The 12879-nt window shown below is 40.0% G+C and overlaps 1 protein-coding gene across 1 annotated transcript in view; it reads right to left on the bottom strand.

Annotated features, from left to right (window-relative positions):
* The window catches only part of LOC143277435 (sodium/potassium-transporting ATPase subunit alpha-B-like), a 51379-nt gene extending 39635 nt beyond the window's left edge, over positions 1-11744 (bottom strand). The window contains exons 1-6 of the mRNA XM_076582247.1: positions 11355-11744; positions 7456-7620; positions 6970-7173; positions 5959-6072; positions 3809-4061; positions 766-1034 (exon numbers count right to left, since the gene is read on the bottom strand). Of these exons, the coding sequence (XP_076438362.1) occupies positions 766-1034; positions 3809-4061; positions 5959-6072; positions 6970-7173; positions 7456-7620; positions 11355-11378 (1029 nt within the window). The 5' untranslated portion in view covers positions 11379-11744. The remainder of the gene's footprint in view (positions 1-765; positions 1035-3808; positions 4062-5958; positions 6073-6969; positions 7174-7455; positions 7621-11354) is intronic.
* Between the last annotated feature and the right edge of the window lie 1135 nt (positions 11745-12879).

Here is a 12879-nt window from a genome sequence, read left to right as displayed (position 1 = left end):
GTGCGCTTGTCATTTAAAGAACAAAGTTGTCTGGATGGTGAATAGACAGAAAGTAGACCCGAAAGATAGGGCAAGAATCAGTGAAGAAATTGTGACAAAGGACTGAGAGTTTCTGTTGTATTTGTGCTTGAATGCGGAGCCAGTGAAGGGAAACGAGTTGGAGAGTGATGTGTTGACATTTCTTAGCTTTGAGAGTGAGTCATGCTGCAGAGTTTTGAACTTTTTGAACTGATACTGGTGGTTAACAAAAGATTCACATACACATTTATGCAAGCACACACTCACACACACATGCATGCACATGCACACACACATAAACACACATAGATTTTAAGCAAAGTCCAAATATAATTACTGTTTGTATGAAGCAGTTTTCTACAAGAGTACACAAAGCAAATATACCTTTGAAAATTTAGCAGAGGATTTGGGGCTATTTATTTTGGTTTTAAAAGAAAGTACTCTTAACAATGATGAAGAATGAAGATGCTATTTCCAGGTACCTTCCTTACCTGTGACATATTCTTTGCCTCTCTCATGCTCTCTGACAGGGGAAGAGAAGTGAATCAGTTTGTGAAGTTTGGGAAACAGTCTTCTACATCACATCCTGGACATCACTTTTGAATGTTTTGTTTGAATCCACTGGTTTATCCACTGGTGCCATATGCTAATGTGATATAGAAATTTAATGTGACCAGAAAAAAATCTAATCAAGAAGATCTGCATTTCATTTCTTTTTCACCATGAGTTCAAAACTGAAAAGCTTACTGTCACAGTGGCCAGCAGTCCCTCTGGCACATTTGCGACGATGATACCAATGAGGAAGATGACAGCGTCCAACCAGAAGTAGCCTAGGATGAAAGCAATGATGAAGAAGGTCACACCAAGGAAAACGGCGACACCAGTGATGATGTGGATGAAGTGAGCAATCTCCTTGGCAATTGGTGTGTCTCCCACTTCCAGGCCAGAAGCCAAGTTGGCGATTCTCCCCATCACAGTGTTGTCACCTGTCTTGACCACAATGCCTCGGCACGTCCCTGTTCACAACACACAAGGTGTCACTCCTATTCTTTACCTGTTCACAACACACAAGGTGTTATTCCTCTTCTACACCTATTCACAAAACACAATAAAAATGCCATTCTAGTATTGCGCCTGTTCACAACACACAACAACGTGTCCTTCATGTTCTACGCCTGCTCACAACAAAGTGTCATTCCTGTTCTATACCTGTTCACAACACACACCAACATGTCATTCCTGTTCTACACCTGTTAACAACAAACAACAAAATCATTCCTGATATACACCTGTTCATAACACACAACAAAACATTCCAGGTCTACACCTGTTCACAACACAAAAGGTGTTATTCCTGTTCTACACCTGTTCACTACACACAAGGTGCTATTTCTGTTCTACACCTGCTCACAACAACACACAAGATGCTATTCCTGTTCTACACCTGTTCACAACACACAAGGTGTTATTCCTGTTCTACACCTGTTCACAACACACAAGGTGTTATTCCTGTTCTACACCTGCTCACAACACACAAGATACTATTCCTGTTCTACACCTGCTCACAACACACAAGATACTATTCCTGTTCTACACCTGCTCACAACACACAAAGTTCTATTCCTGTTCTACACCTGCTCACAACACACAAGATGCTATTCTTGTTCTACACCTGTTCACAACACACAAGGTGTTATTCCTGTTCTACACCTGCTCACAACACACAAGGTGTTATTCCTGTTCTACACCTGTTCACAACACACAAGGTGTTATTCCTGTTCTACACCTGTTCACAACAACACACAAGGTGTTATTCCTGTTCTACACCTGTTCACAACACACAAGATGCTATTCCTGTTCTACACCTGCTCACAACACAAAAGGTGTACACCTGCTCACAACACACAAGGTGTACACCTGCTCACAACACAAAAGGTGTACACCTGCTCACAACACACAAGGTGTACACCTGCTCACAACACACAAGGTGCTATTCCTGTTCTACACCTGTTCACAACACACAACAACGTGTCATTCATATTCTACACCTGTTCACATCACACAAGGTGCTATTCCTGTTCTACACCTGCTCACAACACACAAGATGCTATTCCTGTTCTACACCTGCTCACAACACAACATGTCATTCCTGGTCTTAACCTGTTCACAACACACAACAACGTGTCATTCATATTCTACACCTGTTCACATCACACAAGGTGTTATTCCTGGTCTTAACCTGTTCACAACACACAACAATGTTATTCCTATTCTCTACCTTTTCACAACACACAGCAAGGTGTTATTCCTGTTATACTCCTGTTCACAACACACAATGCGTTATTCCTGTCCTACACTTGTTCACAACACACAACATGTTATTTCTATACCTGTTCACAACACACAACATACCTGTTCACAACACACAATATGTTATTCCTGTTCTACACCTTTCACAACACATGTGTTATTCTTGTTCCTTACATGTTCACAAAATAGCAAGGTGTTATTCCTGTTCTACACCTGTTCATGTTCACAACACACAAGAATATGTTATCTCTCTTCACAACAAACAAGGTGTTTTTCAACTTTATCATGTCCAGAATACAAGAAAAACAACTCAGTGCAACAACAACAAAAAAAGGTAATTATGTTCTTATTCAATTTTCATAACTAGTCTACTATTCATGAAAAATTGCATGAGTTCTTTCCCTTTACATGGGGTATATTTGGTTAGTTCTGGGAGAGCTGGGACAAGTGGGTTAACCAGCACACATGCCTCCATTCCAGGCCACTTCCCTGGAGTTGTTATACAAGTTAATCAAGTGGCAGACTTGCGCTTCGCACCCACAAATTGCATGATTTTTCATGAAAATCACAAAAAATCGACCCAGACACTCACACAGGCAAATAAGTGATCAAAAGAAAGTGCAAAACATATTATAAATATTAACTCTTCTATGTTGATGCAGATATAACTATTCCAGTCTAAATAAAAATGTATCTGAACAGTCACAAGAAACACAGATTTTGGGATGCTGGTCACCATACTCTTCTTGTCATTATTCTGTCACAAATAATACTTGTTGGGCTCCTTGGTATCCATTTGAAACACTAAAAAAACACTACAAAAGCTTCTTCTTCTTTATCTTCTTCATCCCAGCCTTGTTCTAACACTAATTCATCAGTTCTTTTACAGTCTGAAGTGTTGAGTCAAGAGGCTAGCTACCATCTTACTAAACGTATCAAATCTAAATTTAGTTCATCTTTTAAACAGACTCTCACACGTAAACGGTCAGTGTTGGACATGGTCACGGGAGGGAAATTCATTTAGAAACATCAAACTGTCATTTGCAAACGTATGTTACTTCCCTTAAAGAGTTTCGGTCTCAGTCAAAATTGCAAAATTCTTACACTTAAATATAAGCCAAGCAGCTTCAACATGAAGGTCGTGCTCCACATACATGTATGCAGAACAGCACAACTGAGTTAAAGCATGAACAGACACAAGCCTCCTCCACAATTTACATTGTTTTGTATTGTATTGTATTACACTTTTGTCACACCAGATTTCTCTGTATGAAATTCAAGTTGCTCTCCCCAGGGAGAGCGCATCGCTACACTGAGAGCACCACCCTAGTCTGACATGTTATGAATATGGTATGTACAAACTGACACTATGAACTAAATATATCTCTGTGAGTTTGTTTATCAAATAGCATCTGGTTTCCATTACTGGCAAAGGAGAAAGACAGAGAAAGGTAAAGAGAGAAAGACAGAGAACCGTTACCCTCTACAGCATTGGTCGAGAAGAAACAGATGTTGCGTGTTTCCAAGGGATTCTCATGGGTGAACTCCGCGGATCGTGACTGAGGCTCAGACTCTCCTGTCAGGGAAGAGTTGTCCACCTTGAACCCATGAGCGGTGATGACCCGCAAGTCAGCTGGCACTCGGTCGCCAAACTTGCACTCCACAATGTCACCAACCACCAGTTCTTCTGCTTTCACACTCAGCTTCTGGTTCCCGCGCAGCACAACAGCAAACTGTGCAACACAGCCACACACAAAAAATCAGTTTCGGTGTAACTACTAACAATCACATGAAGTGATCTTGCCTTGCAAGTGAAAATCATGTCAATGCCACATTTAACCCTTTGGCACCTAGAACTATTTGCAATTTTTGAAAAAAAAAAACAGCCACCAACAAAAATCACAAAAATCAATACAGTGCACAAAAGCATATAAGATTACTGAAGAAAAATGAAAAGTATATATTTATCATATGTTCAATGCTGACAGTATAGTTAACTCCCAGTCATGGGAAGGTAAAAAAGATTTTTAGAGAAAAATACACCAAATTTCTTTAAATGAAAATTCAAGTCTCTATTGCATGGGTGGAAATTGTACTGACTTATTTGCATATGTGTGTCTAATACCAGTTTTAGGCAAGCATATTTCTCTGCTTTGTGCAAATCCATCTTTACAGTTGCAAATATCTTGCAAGATATCCTATTCTGCCATATCCATCTAATGTGCCAACCCGTTTGTGCCTGTACTTATCTCCTTGTGTACACACAGGCAGAACGTAAAATGCACATTAATCATTTATGCTGGGTTATAAAAACATGAAAATACCCTGAAAATGTATTAAGGGTGCAAAAATAATGAAGCAAAAATGGTCATGCACATGCTGTCGCTCAGGAAACTCATTAAAGCAGGGTGTGGTGTGAGCGTTCACTCCAGAATCCATTGCTGACAGGCCAGCAATGAGACCAAGACTTTCTGCAGTTGTGAAAGAAATTATGTTCTCTTGGTCAGTGTTGATGACGTCAAATTGGGCACTGACAATTTTCCCATTGCAGAGGACCTGCAGACCTGCTGTGCCAATGGGCTGGATATTGTGACTAGTGTTGGTGCACAGAATTTTATCTGAGGAACAGATTTCAGGGCAGTGGGGAACTTTTTCGTAGTCTTAGATTGTGAGTGTGTTACATCTTCCTCCAGAGTCAATTTTTAATTTGATAATTTTCCCATGGACTGACATGATTTGGCTCCATTTGTCATCATTGGTGTTGTCAACCAAAGCGCTGTTGATCACAATTACTTCTGGTACAAAATCTGACTCTGAATCAGCAGCTAACTTGTGGACAGTGTGACGACTTCTGCAGACTCTCCTCCATTGGTTGGGTTTTTTGCAATGTGTACAAATTGTTCCCATTTCCCTCTTGTTTTGGGGTGTTTGGGATTTCCACCACAGCGAAACCAATGGCTCATGCCCTCTGTTGTAGTTGGAGTTATTGTTCCTCATTCTGTGGTAGGAGTTATTGTTCCTCATTCTGTGGTAGGAGTTATTGTTCCTCATTCTGTGGTAGTTGCATACTTTCGCGTACTTTAGTTTTGCACCAAATATGTTTCAGTAGCTCATTTCATTTCCAAGCTCAGTACAAGTTTTGATTTCCTTTTTCTTTACAATGCTTATCTGCTCAATGTTGAAATGCACATCCAACAGAAACAAATGCTATTTTTTGGAGTCTAGTGACCAACATATTGCCACACTGATCGGTCATTTCAAATTTGTATGAGTCAATGACCAATGCCTGACATGAAACCTACACCCTAAGAGGTACTGAAAATAACATCCTGAAATGACCTCTAAGTAGGTTTTGCTCCTCATGATTATTAAAGCAGATATATAAAGCTTTCTTACTGTGCAGATTGGAAAACCCTGATATGAAAAGAGACAGGAAATCTTCCTGCACTGATAAGGACAGATTTATCTGTCATGGGGCACTTTCAAGAACATCAGAACTTACCAGAAATTTCCCCTCATGAGGCACAGAAGAAGTTAAATATCAAGCTGATTCAGATGAAAACTTTTCTCCCTCCCTACCTCCCTCTCCCACCCACCCAGTTCCCAAAAACCCCCTAACCCCTTTCTAACCTGTGGCACAAGGTTTTTGAAGGAGTCCATGATCCGTGAGGACTTGGCTTCCTGGTAGTAGGAGAAGACACCAGTCACCAACACTACGGCTGTCAGCACAACACCCAGGTACAGCTGTAAACACACACACATACACACACACACGCATGCACGCACACGCACAGACACACACACACAGCATATAAAATGTATATGCAGTAAGCAAATAACTATAAGCCATCTACTCATTCATTGTCCGAGCATAAGACATTTACTTCCAAAAGATGTAGTTGATGACTTTTCTTCCAATATTTCATTAGCCACTGAAAAGATTTTGAATGATTATTCATTGCTTAGAATGTTTTCAGAAATTTTAAACTCCAGTCCAGTTGGTATCCTCCTTTGATGTATTATATTTAATACTGTTATTTATATTTACATTGTTGTAGGTTAATACTTGTTGATATGCATAAACATATTCTCCTTCCCATGACAACTCATTCAATGCACACCACAACCTCTTTAGACTTTTTCTTATAATATACTTTTCCTCTGATACATAACATGGAATTTTTTTTTTTTTACACTAATATTCACATGCATTCCCTTTCCTTCATACACTACTTTACTCCTTTCTGTCTAAAAACACTTATAGTGAATAGATGTTAAACTGAAGAAAACACACAGCATTGAAAGGATGTTTAACAAGAGTATCTCAGATCCGAAATTACTGTGACAGAAAATACAGAGATCAAAGAATGACATTTAAAGTGATCTGTTTTACTATCATTCTTGTTTTGTTTATTTTTATTCAGGGGGAAGGGCAGATGCCTTTGGTGGGAGGGGAGTGTAGTTTAGAGGTGGGAGAGAGGTGCACAGTCAGCGGAAAAATGTTTTGTTTTGTCTGTTTTACGTTTTCCATTGATAAATGAAAATGGTGACTCAGGGGACAATACACTGCACTTCCTTTTTGTTAAGAAATATATCTGCACCAAAGTTCAAACACAAAGTTTGTTTTCCCAAAGCACTTACATTATCGCCTGGTGGGTCCTCATAGGCAGAGGCCTGGATACTGTAAGCGATGAAACACAACACAGCTCCAATCCACAGCAACAAAGAGAAACCACCAAACAGCTGCTTACAGAATTTCACCCATTCTGGTGTTGTCTTGGGTGGTGTCAGCTGATTTGGACCATCTCGTAACAAGACTTCTTTTGCCCTCTCTGGTGACAAGCCCTGTCAGGCAGAAAGAACAGGCTCACAGACTAACTAAACTACTATCACTTTTAGTTTTACAAAAGAAAATTTCAAAACATGTCAATGAGTTATGTGTTTTTCTCACACATAAATATTGCAAGCTTGCACACATGAACACATTGTACATTCTTATACACTGACATATTTCATACACAGGTACATGTAAACTTCCTCTACCATCCACAAACGCACACACAAAACCCAAACGTGTCTACACACAGAGACAAAAATAACACACATACAGACACATAGTTCACTCACAGTGTTGGGATTTGTGCCCAGTCGATCATACAGCTCCTCAAGGGGGATTTTGTGCTCATCCATCTCCAGTTCCTGTTTGAGGTCATCCAGCTCTTCCTTCCCCTTCTTCTTCTTCTTCTTCTTCTTGTCATCACCCCCTGGTGTGACTGCATAGCGGTAACTCTCCTGTCCAGCCAACAGTGAACACATTACAGTCACTATCACACTGTAACCATTACTCCACATTACAATCTTGGCTATGGATGACGATACTGATGGTGATGATGATGACTGATTCACTGACGATGACAATAATGATAAAGTTGACTTTTTGTTCAAAGAAAAGTAACAAGAAAATGATGTGACAATTTCTTTTGTACTAAATTACCTTTATTCAAAAATGAAGAAGGCTCTTTAGTCTAAGAGATGATTGCTATTCATATTTCACATTTGTTTCCCCATTGTTACTGTGTGAATGGTTCATAAATGGACTATACGCTTCATTTTGGGGGAAGTCTCTGGTTTATTTCTCTTATCCCTGTTTGCCAGCTGATAATCAGCATAAGCCACAGCAATGGTCTGAATATTGTGTTTTTGCCTAATAAAAAGCAACCGTTATTATTCTTTGTGTGGTAAATTATAACTAAAAGTAGGTAAAATCAATGCTGTATGGGACACAAACATTAAACATAAGAGCAAAACAATGGGCAAATTGAGGACTAGCATTATACTAACACAACTGACGTCACTTTGTCATCGGAGAGCTCCCCACTCCCACTCCTTCAAATCAAGGTGACTTTCCTCCACTGTCTGCTGGGGTCATAAACAGAGTTACCTTGTCCCAATGTCACTCTGGTTTTCACCTGTACTGAAGGTGCGTACCACATGTCTGGCTTATGACACTTGAAAAAAGGTGGGGCACAGGACATTTTTCTGCCTCATTCTTAAGATAATAAAGAACAAACAATAAAAGGGAGAAAAAGATAATTCTGTTGTTTTTGAGCCACTGACATCATGTGAAAATGTATAGGACAGTGAATTTAATTCTGGTAAGTGGAACACAGTGTGCTTAATGCCACTGACATTGCCAGTGCCATTATTCCTTGAACATTTCAGCACTGACCCCTACCTTTTGGACTCTGAAAGCTGTTTTGGCAGTTTTATTTCCAACTATCACTGGCATACTAGATTAGAAAGAAAAATCCTTCAGAGTGACAATGTGTTATTTAATTTCTTCAGCACTTTCTGAACAAAATTAGGATGCATTGTTTTTTGTTTGGTTTCCCATCTCTACCCCCACCCCCTTCCCCCCCTCCCGAACCTCCTGTTCTTCCCCCTCTACAGTCTACAACGATTCCACATGTGAAAAAACAACAACAGAAACTCTCCTTAATTTGCACCTTTTGAAGCAGCAGAGGAAGGCATCCATGGATGCAGGTGAAACAAGTGTGTGGTACAGACAATGTACAGGATGTGTTCTTTCTCTCATCTGATATGAAATGATGAATGGCCTGTGTACTTAATATCACCAATGCCCTTTCTGAGAAGCACAACAGTAAGCTGGAAAATCAATGTACTTAACTGAAATGTTTGTGGCATCCAGAATAAGATCAACAAAATGAACATTTCTCCTTCTCTGCATCTTCAGTGACTTTGGATTCATTGTTAGTGATTCTGGTATCAAACTGATATAGGATTAAGAGGTCTGAGTTTTGGACAACCGTGTATATAGCTATCAATATACATGCTGTTTTTTGTACAATAAACGCTGAAGCATTTTTCAAAGTTCTACCAGTTAAAAATTATACTTTCCCTCCCCCTTTCTATCTCTGTCTCAACCACTCTTTCTCTCCCTCTCCTGATTCATCTCTCACTGTATAACTGATGTATGGAACTGTAAATTATTCTTTTAATTAAGTTTAATTTCTAACATGTAATTCAATCTTATAATGAATATCAAATGGTGATTCAACAAATCAACACTGACATGTCTGTCATACAGCATTACAGTTTCCAATGAATGGTTCTTGTTTCATCACAGAGAGAGAGAGGGGGAGGGATGGAAAGTTTCAGGTGAAACAACAAATTTGATCAAACAGGTGGCCAAGCATTAGTGAAAAAACATGTGCAGTGATATTTGAGTAGTGCTTAGATGTGGTGCAGAACTGATGAAGAAAACACTGCATTGAATTTACTGAATGTGAGTGAAAAACAGAGTGCCTTCATTTTCACCTGAGGTTAATGTTGCCACCATCATAATCAAAGCCTGACAAAATATCTGCAGCAATATTGTCATGTCTGCTCTGTGTGTGTGTGTGTGTGTGTGTGTGTGTGTGTTTGTGTGTGCGCGCGCGCATGCATAAATATGTGAGTAGCTGTGTGTGTGAGTATTATATGTATGCATATATGATATATGTGTGCGATTTGATGGCAGATATTTACTGATAAAGTCTTTCTTAAAAACATAATGATAAAGTTCAAACAACATTATTTTGAAGCTGAAGTAAGTGCAAAATAAAATCAATTTGGTTGTGGTGTTTTTTGTTTTGTTTTTGTTTTGTTTTTTATAATTGAGGGAAACCTTGATTTAAAATTTCAGTTATTGATAATAATAATAATAATTATAATAATAATGCATTCAACATAAACACACACACACACACACACACCAAAAAAAAACAAAAAAAAAACATAAAAAACAAGAACCTTTTCCCCAAAACATGTACCAGTCTAGCTTAGCTGTTTCTATTTTTTAAGATTTTAGACAAATCAAGCCTTAAAATTACATTTCAGGTAATCTTTTTTTTTCTTCTTTTTTTTTAAAATTAAATTTCCAAGTCCTTACAAGTGCACACACACAACCACACACACACTTTTCTTTTTCTTTCTTTTTTTTTTTTAGGGGAGGGGGAGAGGGGCAGTTTTGGTGGGAAGATTGAGGAGAGAAGTATGGGGAAAGTAGTTGTAATGACAGGAGGGACAGATGGCATGGGGATGGATTTTAATCTAAAGTCACATAAAGTTTGTAGATCGATGTTAAACAAATGAACAAACGTACACACCTACGGAATCCCCCCCCCCCTCCGCCCCCCTCCCCACACCCTACCCCCTACACACCCTACCCCTCATGCGCATACACCCCCCTCCCCACCCCTCCCCCATACACTTGTAAGACCTTGCAAGGAGAGATAAAAAGATATACTAGCGGGCAGAACGAGATGTAGACAGACATACAGAGACAAAGCGAGACACAGAGAGACAGAGTGAGACAGAGATATGTGGGCCGGGCCGCTTTTTTGCGGGAAAGTCATCCGAAGGACTTTTCCAAGACAGTCACCTTTGCAGGCTCACGATGTCCGCACGCCTGTCGCATACAGGAACAATGGAATACATTCATGACCCCCCACGCCCATCCCCTTTCATTACATGTCACCCAACGAGCAATGCTTACTTTTTCTTCTTTTCCACCAAATATCCACTTCGTCCTCAATTAAACAGAGTCGGTCTTGTTGCGGTATCGAGTCCTCGCCTGCCGATCGTTTTGCGACCGACACTGATTTATGAATATTTATGAGTTTTCTGATTCTGGCACTAGTCCGTATAGAGAAAATGGGGAACAAGCTTTTTTTCGAAAAGGAAGAGAGAAACCAGTGGTTCACGGCAACACGTTCATTACGAAATCACGGAGTTGTGCTGATATTCAACGCGACAGGTAGTTATGTGACGAACTGGCGAAAATTCCAATTCATCGCCATTTTGAAGATCAATAGAGATGCCCTCCTGAGATGCTCATGATCAGGCCAGAGATAAACTAAGAAAAGAAATGGACCATTACAGTACATATCATCAAAATTACAAGGAAACAATCTTATCATTCATAACACAACAATTCTTAGTACAAAATCAAACATATCTCTTACCGATTTTCCTGCCTTCGACGCCATCCTTTCTGAACTGAAACAGTCTGCGAGCAGTGCAAGAGGGTGGTCGAGAGTAAGTGAGCAGAGCTGTCAATCAAATGACGTCACTGTAGAAAAAATCTTCTGCTGTTCTTGCGAAATCCTTTCGACCGCCGTCCGAAAGATGTATTAGCAATCCACCTGATGTGACAGATGTGCCAATACGGACAGCCACTGTCGAAAGAGGTGAAGAAAATGAAGACAGGCTGTTTGAAGCAATCCCTATGGATTTTTTCAAAGGACGCTCCGGTCACAGTGTCGTCACGTGATCAAGCGCAGTCTGAACAAAATGGCGCTGTGCTGGCCGGCCCCGCGACCACTGAGAGTAGTGGTGTTGTTTGGGGGTTTTATGCCGTTTAAATACTGACAGGAAGTGACGCTAAATATGGATTTTTTTATGGCATTCCGACCTCTGTTGTTTCAACACTACACAGATTCCCCGTTCGTCCCTTTCACCTTCACAGAGTACAATCATCTGAGCCTGTCAGCTGTCGTCTGCTTTCGTGTCGTCTGCTAGCGGTATCGTCTGCACGTCTTGTGCCGCAGTACCTGATGATGTATTCAGTTGCCAAAGGAACAGCATATGTGATCGATGAAGAGAGGATGGATCAGGAATTGATTGTTAGGTTGATGTAGTATCGCCGAAGTGCCGATCTCGCGTAAATTTGCCCATTTTCTGGATGCACAGAGATCTATGTTTGCATACAGAATTAAGACTGTCAGTGGAGCGGCCGCAGCGGTCACCTTGGGCAGTGCGGGAATGCGGCGAAGCACTTAACACCTTTCCCATTCCTATTCTCGTACAGCGGTGATGCCGGCATCGCTTTTCGTGTCTAAGCAATCGAAGTTAGTCAATGCAGCCCTCGTTTATAACGCCGCTGGCAGTTAAGTTACCGAATGGAAAAAAAATGTTCTGTATTGTAAGCATCAGAGCAGAATATAAGTGTTGGTGGGCGAACAAGAACGTAAATGAATTATTGAAGAATGTTTTGTCACTGAGAGCCAAAATCGACGTGCTAGAACAGATAAAGAAAGACTGAGGAAAGAAAGAGAGAAAGAATTCATTAAGTGGAAAAAAAAAAGCCAACTGAAAGTCACGTAATAATGGGAAGAATTAAAAACAAATGCTGGAGGTAAAAGTCCTGGGTTGGCAGTGTGTGTGTTTTTGTTGTTGTTTTGTTGTTGTTGTTGTTGTTGTTGTTGTTTATTTTCCAGTGCAGCATTCAACTTAAAAGATTTTACAATGTGGAAAAAAAACACTGAATAAACGGAGAAAATACATACATACATTCATACGTATATATATGTATGTATGCCCGTCGATCGGTTTAATGTATACATATATACATTCATATCCAAATACTTAAATACATATTCCGCAAACACTACTTAAATACAAATTCCGCAAAAAAAAAACTATCGCGGTTTCAAAAGCACATGTCGCCCATGCGCGTCTGCCGTCAGTCGTGGGGCATTCCTGACGTTT

This window comes from Babylonia areolata, chromosome 34, assembly GCF_041734735.1.
Source record: "Babylonia areolata isolate BAREFJ2019XMU chromosome 34, ASM4173473v1, whole genome shotgun sequence".
Classification (NCBI taxonomy): domain Eukaryota; kingdom Metazoa; phylum Mollusca; class Gastropoda; order Neogastropoda; family Buccinidae; genus Babylonia; species Babylonia areolata.
Note: the sequence above shows the minus strand (reverse complement) of the source record. Positions and strands in the feature narration are given on the sequence as shown.